Raw genomic sequence first — 17,065 nt, 5'->3', positions numbered from 1 at the left:
ATAGCTCTGTGCACATAGGCGTATAGTTCTAGCCAAGGAGGGGATAGTATCGGATCAGAAAAGCCTTGCTTTGGGAAAAGCTTTTCTGATCTCATAAGAGGAGATCTGATCCGGACCTTGGCTGTATTACGGCATGTGCATAAGCCATGTATTTTGTGCCATTTGCTTGAGGCCTAACAGAGTCCATGCAAAAGCAGGCCAACCAGCGTTCTGATATTTTACACTAACTGGACGTTCATCATAAAAGTATATACCTTCAAAGAAGATATTTGCAACAATCTGACTAACTCTAGTTTCCCGTAAGACCATAATACGTTACAATGGATAGGACACATTTTTAAATCTGTCGGAACTGATGGTTCTGTGTCTGGCTCCTAGCTGTGCCCTAATGGTGTAGAGTTAAAAAGCAGCCAAGACTGAAACAAACACTACTCTTAGGTAGACCACAACTAGCCATCCAACACGGTCCGAATCAAAGGTGTACACCCATGTACAGTATTTCATGGGACGGCCTTATTTGCAGTAGCTTCTAGATTAGTGAGAACTGCAAATAACATTTCTTCATAGTTTTGCTCCAAATGTTTCTTTATAAGTAACTCAAGGATGTGACACATTGCTCCTGACTGTTTCAAAGGGCAGGTTTAGTCTAGTGCAACGACCCTTTGCAAACCTACAGATTCGTTCTAAACTGCAGAAAAAGCATAGATAGAAAAATAGGCACACATTCTAAAATAAAAAAAAGTGTTACAATAGCTTATTTTAAATGTTAAAAGCACTGAGGGCAGGAATAAAGGGCAGCATTAATAGAAATAGCTTCCAACAGGTCATTTATGGAGCCCATTACTAAACGCTTATGGTAGGCGCCACTTGAATTCAAGAGTAGCTAGTAGTCTGTCACTAGCCCTTGTTGAAGAAAGTGGTGTGCTTAGACACAACCTGCCATCTGCAACATCTGAATACTACAAATAAATCCTGCTGCCATCTAGATTTAGGAAAATACATAATCTCCACCTGAGTTCCCCCAATAGCTGGGCCTAGGTCTCAGTCAATAAACAAGGCCATAAAGAAGTGAGGGAGGCAGTGTACGCGACAATACAACAATGCTGTGAAGCCTGTACCAGACATTGAAAGACTAAAGTGCAACAGGATAACATGACTTAAAGAGGCTCTGTCACCAGATTATCAAATCCCTATCTCCTATTGCATGTGATCGGCGCTGCAATGTAGATAACAGTAAAGTTTTAGTTTTTTTGAAAAACGATCATTTTTGGCTAAGTTATGAGCAATTCTATATTTATGCAAATGAGCCTTTCTAATGGACAACTGGGCGTGTTTTGTGTTCTTAGCAACTGGGCGTGTTTACTTCTTTCACTGCACAATCAGACTGTGCTGTGGATCATGCTGGGCTGGAACAATGAGAAGTGTATGACACTGATTGGTCACTGATTGATCAGCCTCATACACTCCTCTGTACAACACCCAGTTGGAAATAAGAGAAAACACGCCCAGTTGTCCATTGAGAAAGTCATTAGCATAAATCTAAACTAGCTCATAACTTGCTAAAAAATTATAGTTTTTCAAAATAAAAACCACTGCTGTTCTGTACATTACAGCGCCGATCACATTATGTAGGAGATAGGGCACTTATAATCTGGTGACAGAGCCTCTTTAAACTGGCCACAGATTTTCGTTAGCAGATACCGCTGACAATCTAAGTTTGTAGGGGCAGCCAGACAGTCCCAAGACCTCATCTGTTGGAAGAAACAAGGAGCACAGGATTTTATTTATTTTACCTGTCTGATGCTTTGTTTTACCGGAGATGAGCAGCGCCAATGACGTGGCAGCTGTTTATCCCCTATCTATAGAAACATGCCCAACATGTTAATGGAGGAGTTGGGGCAGGATATCTGTTGGCCAATCATTCAGCGAGCAGCTATTATAAGTCTATGGTCAGCTTTACTTTGAGGTATACTATCGCAATAACATGAAGGGTTAATGTTTTACCATTTGGTCATGATTGCTTAAGAATGGGCAATTGTATTTTCTCCATGAGGTGATCTGAAAACTTTTTATAAAAAAAATACGTCTAGTTTAGACGCGGCCCCAAACTAGAAAGAGAAGCCATAACAACTTTAGTGTTTATGTTGTAACTGGACTGTACATCTATCTTCAGAGATAGATGGATAGATCATGATAATGTGACGAAATCAATCACAGCTTACGTACAGTGGAGTCAAGTCTAGGTTAGGATAAAATATACAGCATCTAGATTGAATGGCAGCTAACTGCAGTAATGGCACATGCAGATTCAGCTTTACATCATTTTCAATGCGTTAACCCAACTCTGAATCCTGACAAATATTACACGGACACAACTGTAACTCCTCATTTTCTAGGCTTGCGGTTTGCTAACCAGCCACGGCTTAGTGACAGAGGAGGCAGCCCGTATGTGACAACACCAGATAGCCAGTGGTCACCCATTGTGTTGAGGTGCTGGTATATGCCAACACATCCGGTCCCAGCTCCAAGGGAGAGAACAGGATGACTATGTGTAGCTGCTGGAGTCTTTATTTAAGAAGGGGTGAATAGTATAGCTTAAGGATCAAAATTGTACCTACATTGTGAGGTGTTTTAAAAAAAAAAAAATATACAGTACATTAAATGTGCAAACATTCTCCGATATTATCTTTGAACCTGTTTGGTTGAGGCTTTCAGTAATGCCCCACATACTACATTTTTAACTAACCTGAAGTCGGCGGATATTGATATCAGTGTGGGATCTCCACCTTCCTAGTCACTATAGATAGCGGTCTTCTAACAATGGACGTGCCAATATTGGTCTAAATAATGTCCACTTCAGCATGAACCAGTATTGTCTATACAATTTCCTGTGATAGCAAGTAATAAACAGTGAGACAATTCACCTTAGTATTAGTTATATGGGTGGGATGGTAACGAAAACTCAAATACAAGCAAAATTATTTTGCGGTGGAGTTCTACTTCAATGTAAAGTAGGTCTTACTAAGCAATTACTATTTATAGGTAACTTAACCCATCAAATACCAAGCATTGTTCTTCATGTCAGCTTTCCTTTTGAGGATGTATGGGTAATGTAGTAGAATATAGTGTAATGTAAGAATATGAAACATACCTTTGACATACAGGAGAATTTATTTATCATTTTAAAACATGGTCCATTCAATGAGACTAAATCAAAGCAGGAGATAATTCAACTCCATCATCTGGTCCCAAATATCCCTGACCTAATTCTACATTAAAGGGTTTTTCCATCATACGCCGTGATGGCGTATCACTTGAATTCAGTTCGTGTGATGGGGCCGTAGCACTAAACCAGCAATGCCGCCTCTTCATTCTCAGGATCGGTGGCCATCATTTAATGAGATGGAAAAACTCCTTTAAAAAGAAGCTGTAATCCAGGCCACCCAGAAAAGATGCTGTCAAAACTTTATAGAAGTTCAGCAGCAAATAGACTTCATAAAAAAATAAAAGATATTTGCCTTCAGAAAAAAACAAAGACCCAAAAAACAGGAATGTAGGACTTTGTACTTTTTAGTAGGAAAGTAAACTATTTCTGAAACCAAAGAGATCATTGATTTATATTTAAACAAGGTGAAAAAAAAGTGAATAGAAAGGGCAAGAATCTCAAGTTTTAAACCATTGCCTAATACAAAATGGAAAAGCCCTTGTACTAGAATATTACTCGTGTATTCAGGCCGCCTCTCAATGCAGCTTTGTATAACCAGAAGACACTGCAAGGTATTGTTAAAGCACCAAACATCTGGATTTCTATCAGGATAGTAAACTCTCAGAATCCCACTAAAAACACTGAACACCGCAAAGCCAAATAAGAATACACTTTAAAATGTGATCGACATAATCACAGTAGTGAAATTCCATCAGCACCTAAAGAAACCATGCTGGAAACGTGATACTGGTGCGCTCTGTTGATGGAGAGGTAAATAATGAGTAGTGTGGTGAGCCCGCACCACAGTCTGGTAATAACCACTCAATATAAACCCAAAATCTTAATTTTTGTTTTTTAAATCAAAAGTTGCTTTCTACATATATATTTCTCGATCTCCGTTTTCGACAGATTCATGAATAATGCAGCGTATACATAGCTTAAAGAGTCACATTCTTGCGAGACCACTTTCACGACATTGCAAGGAACAGTCCTCTCATATGACTGCTTACCTCTGCAGAAGTGTGAAAAAAAGAGGAGTAAAGAGTCAGTCAATGTGTGCAGCTGAGCGTAGTGCTCAAAACCACCTCCCTTATTTTGGCTTTGCCCAGTTGAAGAATATTCGTAAACCTGTGGGTAAAACCACCCAGGATTGTGCCTATGTTTACAGATTAGAAGCACAGAAGGGCAGAAAACCATATTCAATGAATAAATAGCTAATTGTACTAAAAAAGTACTACAAATTGGAGGTGCTATTTAAGGTTTGTGTGTTTTCAGTGACTCCTTACACAATATAACGTAGATCTGCTGCCCTATGTATAGTATAAATGCACAGACTGGTAGTGTTTGTGGCAAGATGCAGGCCAAGTGACTCTGATAAGACTTCTCTATAAAGAAAGAAGCGCATTGCACGACTACAACACGATAGATTGTGTGACTGATAACTGAAGGTGTAGCGCCCTATATGAGAAAGGAACCATTTCTCTGCCTAGGTATCATTTCTCCAAGGAGAAAACTAAAAGGAACCACAACATCTGATTAAACACCTCTAAGAGAAGATCGGCGATATAGATCTCCCTGCAAGTTGTAACATTAATTTATACTTTCAACTACTACTGTATATGGTGTAAGCATTTACCAAAAGCATTAGATGACACAATGCTACGGATAGAACGGCAGCATAGAAACACATCCAACTTCACAATGGCAATGCTCAAAACAGCAATTCCTTCTAAGGAAAGATGTGGTGTTCTGGAAGGATTGAACAACCAAAGTTGCTTTTCTCAAAAATGTGACCTATAAAGCCAGCATGTGAAGAAAATTCTAGTAGGATTTGCTCATCATCAAAGTCTAAAGCTTCTACGACAAAACCAACTAAAAGTTTCACTCCAAGGGCACATTCCTATGTGGTAGACGATACCATGATTGGATCACCGTGAAGGAGGTGCCAGCACAGGGTACATCAGAGTGACATTCAGGGCATCGTTGTGTTGCACCAGTGATGTGTTCTGGTAATGTAGCACTAGCTCTTTTAAAGAGGCATAAAGGTAATAGGGTTCAGCAAAGCCGTAGCCGGTGGCTGTCTTGAAGATAACGCAGTGCTTGGTGTTCCCATCAACCCTAAAAATGGAAAATTTCAAGGGTTAATGCATGTAGAGACATATAGAACACATACCATCCGGAGAATTATTTATATGCAAGGGTGCTACCACATCGCGATAAAAGATCTTCAGGTAAAAAAATATCAAAAGATCCGCAAATCACTGTGTGGAAGTGCAATTTGTCGATGGTCTGGCAATTAAACTAACCCATCTCTGTACCACGTGACTACAACTACAATTTCATTGCAATATCGGGGGAATCGCCACATGTGAACGTAGACTATGTGTTTCTTTTTTTTCTAGATTAGTAGCAAGTTGTTGGGCAAGAGAAATCTTCAAATTGTACGCATTATCAAAGTGGGTGAAGGCACCCCAAAGGGGACAAAAAACAGAGATGAAGAAGGTTAAAGGAGAAAAAGGTGAGGAGAATAAATTCTACAGTGCAGCTGAAAAGACATGCAAACAAGGAAAGATGGAAAGAAACAGAGACAGGATAGAAGTTCCACTTTCATCATTCCCGGGTGGCCATGAAACTTTACTTACACAACGGAGCACGCATAGCAACCTTTCTGCCTGCTCTCTCGAATCAAGAAAGTACCATTTGGCTTCCCTTCAAGCATTTCTTTAGCCTGCTCGCGTTTCATCTTTCCCATGTACCAGGTTCTCTCTTCGTGGTGAGGAAGATCCTCATCATCATCCATCAGGGAGTATGGACTGAAAGAGAAGAAAGATCAGTAATGACCATGTTCTGCAACATTTTTACATTCATTTACCAACCCTTTTAGTTGTATTCTAGTTGAGTTCAGGTCTCCACACACATGAAAATGTAGCCGTTACACGCGGTTAGAACGTTTGCATACATTTGGCAAGTTTACATGTATCAGTATCCTACCGGGTAGTTATCAATGTCACATTATGTGACGACTGAAATATTTAGGTTTCAAGTAAATAATGAATTTAGTTAGCAACACTTACTCTTCAGGCTCATTCTTCATGTCCAGCCACTCACTGATATCTTTCTGTCGAGCACCTTTTCCAACCAGCCAGCTAAAATATCAAATTGAAATAATTTGTCAGAAACTGTAACAACTTAAATTAAAAAAAAAAAGTTAACAGCGAGGTAGCAAATAATTAGATACAGACAAAAAAAAAGAAGAAAAAAAAACACACACAAAATGCAAACAGCACAACAAAAGGCTTGTAATGGAACACACCACAAATAAAATTAAAAAAAAACACTAAAGGCCCCATGCACATGAACTTATTTTTGCGGCCGCAAGTCACTTGCAAATCTGCGGGAGAATTGCGGACCCATTCATTTCAATGGGCCCATGCACACGACCGTGGTTTCCAAGAGCCTGGACCGCAAAAAGATATGACAGGTCTTATTATGGCCATATTTTGCGGTCCAGGCTCATAGAAATGAATGCACGCGGCCACGTGCATGGCCCACGATTTGCGTGCGGCCAGTGGGTGACACTCCGCGGCCGTCCGAGACGCAAATCACGGCCGTGCACACCACTACAGTTGTGTGCATGAGGCCTAAGACACACAATATACTGAAAAGGCAATGGCGTATATTTATTAAAAGTAGTGCAAAGGATAAGTGGAATAGTTGCCCCAAAGCAACCAATCAGATTTCAGCTTTCAGTTTCCAAAGGGCTTTTGGAAAATGGGATCTGATTGGTTGCTATGGGCAACGATCCATTTTTTCCTTTACACTAGTTTTGATAAATCTCCCCCCAATAAGCCACATACGAGGTCTAAAACAGGCCAAAGATGGAAAGACTTGGCTTCAATGACATTTGAGGAATGCAATGAATCACACAATAATTGGGCCTTGATTGTCAAAATAAAAGCTGCACTGCAATTGATTTCCATAGGCACCCACGCCAGTCTTACTGTTGGACTGTTTTGATAGAGACATTTAAGAAAAGCTGTGCTCTGGTTGGTTGCTATGGCCAACAAAGCTAGTTTTACTGTTAGACCGTTTTGATAAAAGAGGCTCATTATGTGTAACCCAATACGACATCAAATGTTTGTGCGATACAATACAGTTGGCTAACAATCACACCCCATGGAAGTCAATGGAAAATTGAGCTAGTCACATGGCAGTCCTGCAACTCTCCTATGACTTCTATTGGGAGAAAAAAAAATTGAATACAAATGACATTAAGATTTAAATAGTAAATGGTTGAAGTACATTCTCACATATGTAAATAAATAAATAAATAAATAAATAAATAAAGGCACTATATAGGAATTAAATGGATAGATTAGAAGCAGCTTATATCAGAGATGAGCATATTTAGACGTCAAGTCATAAGTTTAGTAGGTAAAGCAGTAGAACCACTGCACAAGTTACTTACACAAGATACTGATCTCGAAGTTTCCGAAGCTGCATCAGGTCTGGCTTCAAGCTATTCATTTTCTTGTCAATCTCTCGGTTTTCATTTGCTTGCTTCCTTAGGTCCTGCTCTAGTTTCTTTTTGCTGTCATGGATCTCTGCTACCCGAGATTTGAGTTTTTCAGAGTTCGTCATGATTCTATTGAAAGTTGGCCAAAGTAGTATAGTGACAAAAGGCTCAAGATATTGTATATGCAGACACACTGGTAAACTATCCCATAACATCCCATAATGGCTGTGGCAGTGGCTTATCTCCCACGGAAACAAAGAATCAGACATGTTGACATCCAACAAGCCCTTCTTTACCTCGACACCTGCTTTCGGAGGAGGGTTGAGTTACCCCCATAAACATAAGTTAGTCGGCTCGGTTCGGCTAACTTTCATCTAGTCTGCATGGGCAACCTAACTGTTGTAGTCTTAGACTATAATTCACATGGGATCCTGGGAGAGAACAGGGCTTAGTTCGGAGGACACGTGCTTGAATTAGGGGGTGGGATGCAGATAAAAGTAGAAAAAGATTTGCACAGTCTGGGGGTTTTGTAAGACTGGTAAGGGATTGCAGCTTTTGCAGCAAGTAATATACATGTATTGAATTGAACACACCCTACAGGTCAATGACACAATTGACTACTAATTTCCAAAGCGATCTTTCTTATTCATCCATTTTATTCTGACCTTTCTATCTCCTGGTTGTTGCCCTCCCTGCGACACTTCTCTATATAGTCCTTGGTAAATGCTGCTTGGGTCTGACACTGCTCCTCAAAGATTTTGATAGTTTCCTTAAAAGCCTCAATAGCTGTCCGCTTCATTTGCAGTTCCTGTAAAAAAAACAAAACAGATGTTTGGGGGGTGATTTAAAATGTGTGAAGAGCAGAATAACCAGCTCACAGCTAAGAACAGTCAAGAGACTACCTGAGTTGTCCTGGTGTATTCTTCATAAAGGGAATCACACTCCCGACTTTTATCTCGGTACTGTTGACTATAAATTTTTAGTTGTTCGCCTACAGCCTCCACACTGTCTTCCTTCACAATCTGGTCCTGAATCCCCATAAAAGATTAAAGTTAGTTAGATAAAGGCAACGATGAAAACATCAGTGAAACTCACAGCTAAAAGCCCTTACCTGCTGGTATTTGGACATGGGGTACAGAAGTTTGGTGTCTAGTTTAGCGTTGTATTGAGCTAGAGACTCGTGCCGATAATGTGCAATTAGAGCAACGACAGATGTAAAAGTCAGAGGTTCCGAAAAACCATACAGGTTATCTCGGTGGAATATTTTGATTAGCTTATTATTTCCACCCTTCCTAAAATATAAAGGGAAGTTAAAATTATTAAGTATTGAAAGTAGCAGCAGAATATGAAGGCTGACTGTCGATTTGGAAAAAGGGTCTATTTTAATGGCCTGTTTTTTCCCCAATGAAATCAAGATTGGAAAATAAGACAAAACCAGACGGGATACACACATTAATGAAGAATTATATTACCTGAGTGTGAGCGTGTACTCCCCTGGGATTTTGCTAGAAGCATCTCTCACCAAAAATGTCCCATCTGGTGTATCTCGAAGTTTATCATTGACTTCCTCCCTGAAACCAGGCATAAGGTGAGGAACTGAAGAATTGAACGCTTGGTTTTTGACACACATGGCAAAGTCAAGGTCACATAACTTTTGCCTGATCTCTTGAAGTTTCCCTCAATTGGCTTTAAAAAAAATCAAACAATCCCACAAATCTTCCAGAGCATCATAGCCTTAATATAGACATATCAAAAGTTTGGATCGGTGGGGGTCCGGGTGCTGAGACCCCAACGTCTCTGAAACTAAGCTGCAGAAGCGCTCAGTTGAGCGCCCTGCACCTTCGGCTGTGATTGGCGACACATCAAAAGTTTGATGAAAGTTCAGTTACTTTTTAAAGGGAGTCTGTCACCAGAATGTCCGTATTAAACTAGTAACAGGATATTTTAGAGGAGACTAACCTGTTTCTAGCGTTCACACCAGGCCCTGTACTATCTGTAACGCACGCGCGCCCCTGCTAATCACTCGGCGCATGCGCAGTACGAACTTTCCGCTTGACGTTCTAATCGGCACAACTGTGCATGCGGCGAGTAAATAGCAGGGACGATCACACGATACAGACAGTACGAAGCCAGGCATGAACGCGTCGATTACGCTGCCTAGCCCCTGTCAATCAATGTAAGGAGGAAAGGAGGGGGGTTGAACTGGGGAGCGATGCAACGCCCTCATTGCACCTAAATGCTCATTAGAATAAACTTTCTCTACTAAGGAGGCAGTAAGCAGAAAATGAAAATAAACGTTAGAAACAGGTTGGTCTCACTCTACAATACCCTGGTACTAGTTTAATACGGACATTCTGGTGAGAGACTCCTTTAAAGGCTACAGACACCATTGCAAACTTTTTTTTACTATTTCATTGTATGTGTTTTATTAATGTATTTATAATTAGTTTTGATTAAAAAGTTTCCACGGTTTGTCTTCTGCAGTTTGTATGTCTTACAATACAAGCTGCTGGTTGCCGTTCAGTGCACTGTCCGGCAGACCAGCTTAATGTCGGGTCAGTTTCTAGCCCCTCTCTCTGCTCTCCTGAACGCTATTCTAAGCGGACATCTTTACAAACAAAGAAAATAAACAAACAAAAAGCAACAGTAATATGTATAGGAGTCTTATGTTAATATGTATAGCCTTATGTTATTTAATATCCTGCCTAGAAGACACTCCATCTGTATTACCGATCTGTAGTACATAGGACATGCTCATGCAATATGATCAGTAATACGTTCATATTGTGGACCCGTATTATATAATTTTACAAATACGCCTGTGTGAAACTGGTCTATCTGTTTGTGGAACCTACATTTACACCTATATAGACATGAGGGGTTATGTATCAAGTTTTAAAACGTGGTGTTGTGCATGACCCGTATACTACTCACTTCTGACTTGTCTTTATGATAGTTAAAGGTACGCATACCAATTCAAAAATTGTGGAACACATACACACATACATACATACATACAAACTCAACAAGACTAGGTGAAAACTTAATATAAGGTATTATTAGACTCCAGTCTTCAATAGTAGTGACCTTACAGGCTGCATTAGCATCAACCAAATATAAAAGGAGAACATCAATCTCACCTAGAAATGTCTCCCCAGTACCACTCTGCCTCCGGTAGCGTCTCTCCGACCCCGTTGATCGTACATGCTGGTAGTTTGGGTTTTGCTGGTTTGGGAGGGAGAGCTGTAGAGGACAAGCAGCCAGAGAGTAAAAAAAAAATCCTCATAATCACAAAGTAACTTTACTATTTATTGATTTATTCATTCCTAATAAAAGAAGGTTATAACTGAACCAACAAGACGTAACATTATTCCTAGAGATGAGCGAACTTATGATAAGTTCGGTTCGGCTGGTTCACCGAATTTCTTGAAAAAGTTTGATTCGGACCAAACTAGTTCGGACCGAACCTGTAATTCAAGAAAGCCCATAATAAATCATGTATGGAGCTCCCGTAATGACGGGTGGCTACATGTGTGCACCCGGCATTACGGCAGCGTTGCTAGGCAACGTCAGTAAATAGTCACTGTCCAGGGTGCTGAAAGCGTTAACTGATCGGCAGTAACTCTTTCAGCACCCTGGACAGTGCATTCCGATCACAATATAGAGCAAACTGTAAAAAAAAAAAAAAAAAAAAAAAGAAGACGCTCGTACTTACCGAGAACTTCCTGCTTCTACCTCCAGTCCGGCCTCCCGGCCGTTGCCTTGGTGACGCGTCCCTCTTTCGGCATCCAGCCCGACCTCCCTGGATGACGCGGCAGTCCATGTGACCGTTGCAGCCTGTGATCGGCCTGTGAATGGCTGCAGCCTGTGATCGGCCTGTGATGGGCTGCAACGGTCACTTGGACTGAATCGTCATCTCGGGAGGTCGGACTGGAGGAAGAAGCACGGAGTTATCGGTAAGTAGGAACTTCTATTTTTTTTTTACACGTTGATGTATCTTGTGATCAGAAGTCACTGTCCAGGGTGCTGAAACAGTTACTGCCGATCGCTTAACTCTTTCAGCACCCTGGACAGTGACTATCTCCTGATGTCGCGTACCGGAAAATCAGTGACTCATAAGCCGGGTTCGGTCAAAACGTGTTCGGCCGAACCCGGTGAAGTTCGGATTCGCTGCGAACCGAACTTTTCACGATGTTCGGACCGAAACCGGGTTTGGTTGTCCCGGTTCGCTCATCTCTAATTATTCCAATGCAGTTGTACCTGGTGGAGGCTGATCTTGTGGAGCTTCATTATCCTGAAGCAGAAGCTCCAGTAGCAGGGCAGGATAATCTGGCAATGCTTCTGCCCTGATCAAAGAAAAAAAAAGAAAAAATGGTAGAAAGGGGTTCCATCCCTTGTATGTGCTAGGGATCAATTCATTCAGGTCAACCGTCATACATAGAGCCTACTGCACTCCCTCTCGTCTTTATAAGGTGAGCAAACTGGCAGCCCCAGAATGCCCTAGGTGTAGGCTCCTACCAGTATGGTAATCCAGGACCTCTGGAGTGATAGTCTTGAATTTGTGAGATCCAATTTGGACCGTCCCAAGAATTTTTCATCCTGAATTCTGCCTTTTTGCCATTGTGGCTGAGTTAATTAAAGGGGCACATACCAGCACTCTGCTTAAATAGTTTTTTGTTTTTTTTACTAAAATAGTTCAAGGAGTTTTCCAGGATTAGAAAAACACAGCGGCTTTCTTCCAGAAACAGCACCACAACTGTCCATAGGTTGTGTCTGGTATTGCAGCTCAGCTCCATTAAACGGGTTTTCCAGCCAGTAAAAATTGATGGCCTATCCTCAGGATAGGCCGATCAGCGGTTTTGAAAGGGATGCAGCGCATTTAGCGGCGATTCACAGGTATTGCAGCCGTTTCGCTCATTCACTTCAATGAACTGTGGACAGGTGTGATGCTTTTTTAGAAGAAAGCAGCCATGTTTTTCTTCTCGTGTACAACCCCTTTTAATTTTATATAACTGGAAACTCGTAGGTCTGTGAAATGAAAGGGGTTGTGCACTTTTTATTTGTGTTTTTTATTTATTTATAGAATAGGAAATCATACGGATTTCTAATATACATGTATTTAAAATTCTGCTCACATACCTTTCTTATATCAGTGCAGTTGCCTCTGTCTAGAAAAAAAAGGTATAGCCCACAGATTAGAAATGCATCCATAGGATAACTGAATGGACTAAAGATGGTGTCCGTCATGTGACCCACATCATGTGACCACTGACATTCAGGAAACACTGTCCAGGTGTATAACAGATGAATTATATGTTATTGAGGATCATCTCATCATGTCTGTCGGAGTAGCTTTTACATTCTTCTCCTTTCCTCCTGTGTGTCGTGACTTTTTTTTATATTTAACTTTATTAACAAAATCTCTAAGAGACAGGCAGTCATTTTAAAAATCACCTAGAGACAGTAAGGCCTTGTTCACACATAGTTTTTTTGCAGGCAGAAAATTAAGTTTTTTGCAGCGTTTTTTGACACTTTTTTGCCGTGAATATTGACACATTTTTTGCTGCGCTTTTTTTTTTGTACCTCTAACAAGCAAAGGAAAAAAATGCAAGCGTTTATTTTTTTGCCCACAAAACGAGTTTAAAAAAACGCATAAAAAAACTCTGTGACCATTCACAGCGTTTTTTCCGTCTCCCATTGATTTCAATGGGGTTTTTGAGGCGGAAAATACCTCATGACAGGGCATGTCGCTTCTTTTTCCCGCCAACGTTTTTTCCGCTCGCGGGAAAAAAACGCCTCCACCTCCCATTGAAATCAATGGGAGGCAACTTCGGACGGTTTTTGCCGCGGTTTCCGCGGCAAAAAACGGTGTCAACAGGGCCGAAATATACACACAGCGAAGTAGTTGTTCGTCATCATTCCACTTATTCACTTAGCCTATGGATGTGTCCTCTATGTATGTAATGTAGTCATGCTGCTAACGGAGTGTGAGGGGTCACATGGAGAGTGTGTGTGTGTGTGTGTGTGTGTGTGGTCACATGACTGACGCCATGTTTAGTCATAGTCAGTTAGCCTGTGGATGCATTACACAGGACTAATCCGTGGGCTATACCATTCTACTGTGACAGGGGCCTCATGTACTATAATAATGTATGTGATACAGTTTTCTAATATACACGTATTAGAAATTCTGCTGATTTCCTATTCTACAAATAAATAAAAAATAAAAACTGGACATCCCCTTTAAGAGTTAAATATATTGACATGCATGGCTTGTAGGTGTCCCTTAAGCTATTTATCAGCAGGGCTTTCCGATTAAGTTCAGTACTTTATACACACAATAGGGCTAATTTATATATCAGGGTTTTTACAGTGTGGAAGGAAATCTACATATATTTTATACAGAAATTCTATATATATGGCCATGGCCGGATTTAAACACATGCAATTTTGCCCTAGGTCTCAACAGCCTTGTCCAGTTCAGGACGTTTGTCTTTGTAATTAAGAAATATAACGCTCAAATCCAAAAAGCATTAAAAAAAAAAAAAAAAAAAAAAAAAAAAAAGAATGTAAACTCCTTAAGAGATTCTTTATAGTAATTACTTATCCAAAGTTAAACGGGTATTCCGGTTACAACAAGTTACCCCCTATCCGTAGGGTAAGGGATAACTTGCTGATCGGTGGGTGTCCGACAGATAGCCGAGTGCAGTGTTCGGCTTTTTCCGGCGCTGCCATAGAGAACGAATGGAGTGGCAGTGCGCATAAGTGACCTGCAGCTTGGTTTAAACGAGAGGCTCAGGCAACTTCGGGGTCGCCGTTCACAAGATGTCGGACACCCACCGATCAGCAAGTTACCCCTTACTCTACGAATAGGGGGTAACTTGTTGTAACCGAAATACCCCTTTAAAGGTGAATTTTAGAAAATCCCTTTACTGTGCTGGGTGTCTGGAAATAAAACTCATGATTGGCTTCCACGGTCATGTGACATCATTACCCGGAAGACAGGCGGTGGGAAATGCATCAGGCCATTGCGTTGGAAACGCTTTTTAAAAAAAATTCTCCCGAGATTCAGCATAGTCAAAACTTTCTCTGAAGTGTACCCGCATCTTTGAAAATCCTTTTAAAGGGAACCACGTTGAAAATGCAGTCCAATCTGCGGGCAGCATGTTTTAGAGCAGGAGTAGGTGAGCAGGTTGATATACATTTATTTTTTTTCAATTCGTTTTATTTAAAATGTTGCAGACAGGATGAAGGGCAAACAAGTGCACCAAGAAAATAAATGATGTTACATCACATGGGATACAGAGAGGAAAAAAAAAAAGGAAGGGTTAATCAGCAACATTCAAAACCTTTTTTATAGTTTGTCAATAATAACACTTAAACAAGAATAAAACCGGATGTCTATGCCGTGAAAATATCACAATTATACGAGGAGTGTGTGCAATAGGCAAAGCAAGAACCGAATAAGGTTAGGGACATACTCCATGAGACAGAAGTTAATGTTCCTCTACATCAAAAGTATCTAACCAGGGACCCCAGACCTTGAAGAATTTATCCGGACATCCTCTATGTAGATATACTAATCGCTCATATGTTATCACTGTAGTAACAAGACCTCTCCATTGAGCAACTGAGGGCGTGTTATCAGCCATCCAGCGAATAGCTATAGCCTTCCTAGCCAAAAACAGGGTTTCTTTCAAGAAAATGTGCATGTAGTGTGGCCAAATCTCTTCATCTAAGATACCAAATAAAGCCACCTTAGGGGAAATGGGCACAGGGGACGGTAAAAGGGAGGATAAGAGGTAAAATATTTGTGCCCAAAAATCAGAAATATATGGACAGTTCCACATAAGATGCCAGAAATCTGCATCCAAATAATGGCATCTGTGGCACTCCGTTGTGGGTATTCTACCCATTTTACGCAAATAGGGGTCAAATAGTATTGGTGTATAATATACAACTGTATCAATTTATTATTTATCGCTGGGGAAACGGGCATGTGAGAGCTAAACACGGCATCTTTATCTTCCAATGTAAGATCTGGAATCTGCCCCAACCATCTATCAAATACAGGCAACGGCACCGAAGTCTGCTTGGAAGAGAGTAAATGGGCGTATCGTACTGATATGAGGCCCTTAGGTCCCTGTGATTTCAAGATCCCAATAAGGGGATAGTCAGATATAACACGAATGTTCGGTGGAAACTGGGAGTGGACAGCATGGCGAAGCTGAAAGTATCTATACCACTGTATACGTGAGGGAAGTCATGAGCCTCTCTTAACTGCAGGAGTGTAACAAAGAAGCCCTCAGCAAAAACGTCTCCGACTTGAGATACACCGAAGTCCTGCCAAAAGCACCAGTCTGGTATGCTAAATAATGAAAGCAGGATTATTCCATAGAGGCAGTTCCGGGAGAACATCAGTATAATGCGATCTATTTTTTGCAGCGCACCATATTTTTAAAGCCATTCTATGTAAAGGGAGCAACTCTGCAGGTCGCGTAAAATGAGGGTATTCTAGGTAACTGATAAGAGTGTTACCCACCGCCAGAGAGGCCAGATACCTAGTCGAGTCTAACAGAGTCCCTAATGCCTCGCAACTGGCCAGCTAAATAATAAATGTGCAGGTCAGCCAGTGCCATTCCCCCCTCTGCTTTGGGGCGCTGTACGGTAGTGAGTTAGGTTTAGAACGAGAGGAGCCCCAGATGAATGTAATAAATAAGGAGTGCAGTGAAGGGAAATATGACTGAGGGACAGAAACCGGCATATGCTGCAGTATATACAAGCATTTAGGTTGGATGACCATCTTAATCAAGTTTATCCGACCAGCAATCGACAATGGTAATTTAGACCACAACTTCAAATTTCAGGTTTGTGAGTTAGTAGCGGATCTATAGTTGCAGCCATCACCCCATTGGGGTCCAGAACATCTCAATTCCCAAATATGTAAACCGGCAAACCACTTCCAAACCACATTGTGACACTATCTGATCCAGTGGTGGAGTAGAGGCTGTATACATTATAGCTGATTTTTGCCAATTTACCCTTAAAGGGAAGGGGTCATGAAATTTTTTTATCATATTGCTTTTAATATGATATTAACATAAATTTTATTTATTTGTGTTCTCATGTTCTACTTTTACTTCTCTATGGGGGCTGCCATTTTTTTTTCATCTCTGTATGTGTCGATTAACGACACATACAGAGATGGAATACGGCACATACAACCCCATAGAGAATGCGAACGGGAGCCGTTCCATTCTCTGAAGCGTAATTTATGTTCGTGTATGTGATGTGTGTATTATGTTTGTGTATGTTCGTGTGATACGGTCTGCTGAGCCCTGTAT

The 17,065-nt window shown here is 40.8% G+C and overlaps 1 protein-coding gene across 2 annotated transcripts in view; it reads right to left on the bottom strand.

The window, feature by feature from the left end:
- Positions 1-2,639: 2,639 nt before the first annotated feature.
- The window catches only part of PIK3R2 (phosphoinositide-3-kinase regulatory subunit 2), a 78,273-nt gene continuing 63,847 nt past the window's right edge, over positions 2,640-17,065 (bottom strand). For both annotated transcript variants that reach the window (XM_075863016.1, XM_075863008.1), the window contains 10 exons: positions 11,982-12,067; positions 10,862-10,964; positions 9,194-9,292; positions 8,833-9,013; positions 8,624-8,749; positions 8,387-8,529; positions 7,674-7,850; positions 6,280-6,351; positions 5,848-6,018; positions 2,640-5,323 (listed from right to left, as the gene is read on the bottom strand). In XM_075863016.1, coding sequence (XP_075719131.1) covers positions 5,134-5,323; positions 5,848-6,018; positions 6,280-6,351; positions 7,674-7,850; positions 8,387-8,529; positions 8,624-8,749; positions 8,833-9,013; positions 9,194-9,292; positions 10,862-10,964; positions 11,982-12,067 — 1,348 coding nt within the window. In that variant the 3' untranslated portion in view covers positions 2,640-5,133. The remainder of the gene's footprint in view (positions 5,324-5,847; positions 6,019-6,279; positions 6,352-7,673; positions 7,851-8,386; positions 8,530-8,623; positions 8,750-8,832; positions 9,014-9,193; positions 9,293-10,861; positions 10,965-11,981; positions 12,068-17,065) is intronic.

This window comes from Rhinoderma darwinii, chromosome 1 (assembly GCF_050947455.1).
Source record: "Rhinoderma darwinii isolate aRhiDar2 chromosome 1, aRhiDar2.hap1, whole genome shotgun sequence".
NCBI lineage: Eukaryota > Metazoa > Chordata > Amphibia > Anura > Rhinodermatidae > Rhinoderma > Rhinoderma darwinii.
The sequence above is the reverse complement of the archived record's forward strand: the minus strand, read 5'-3'. Positions and strand labels throughout refer to the sequence as shown.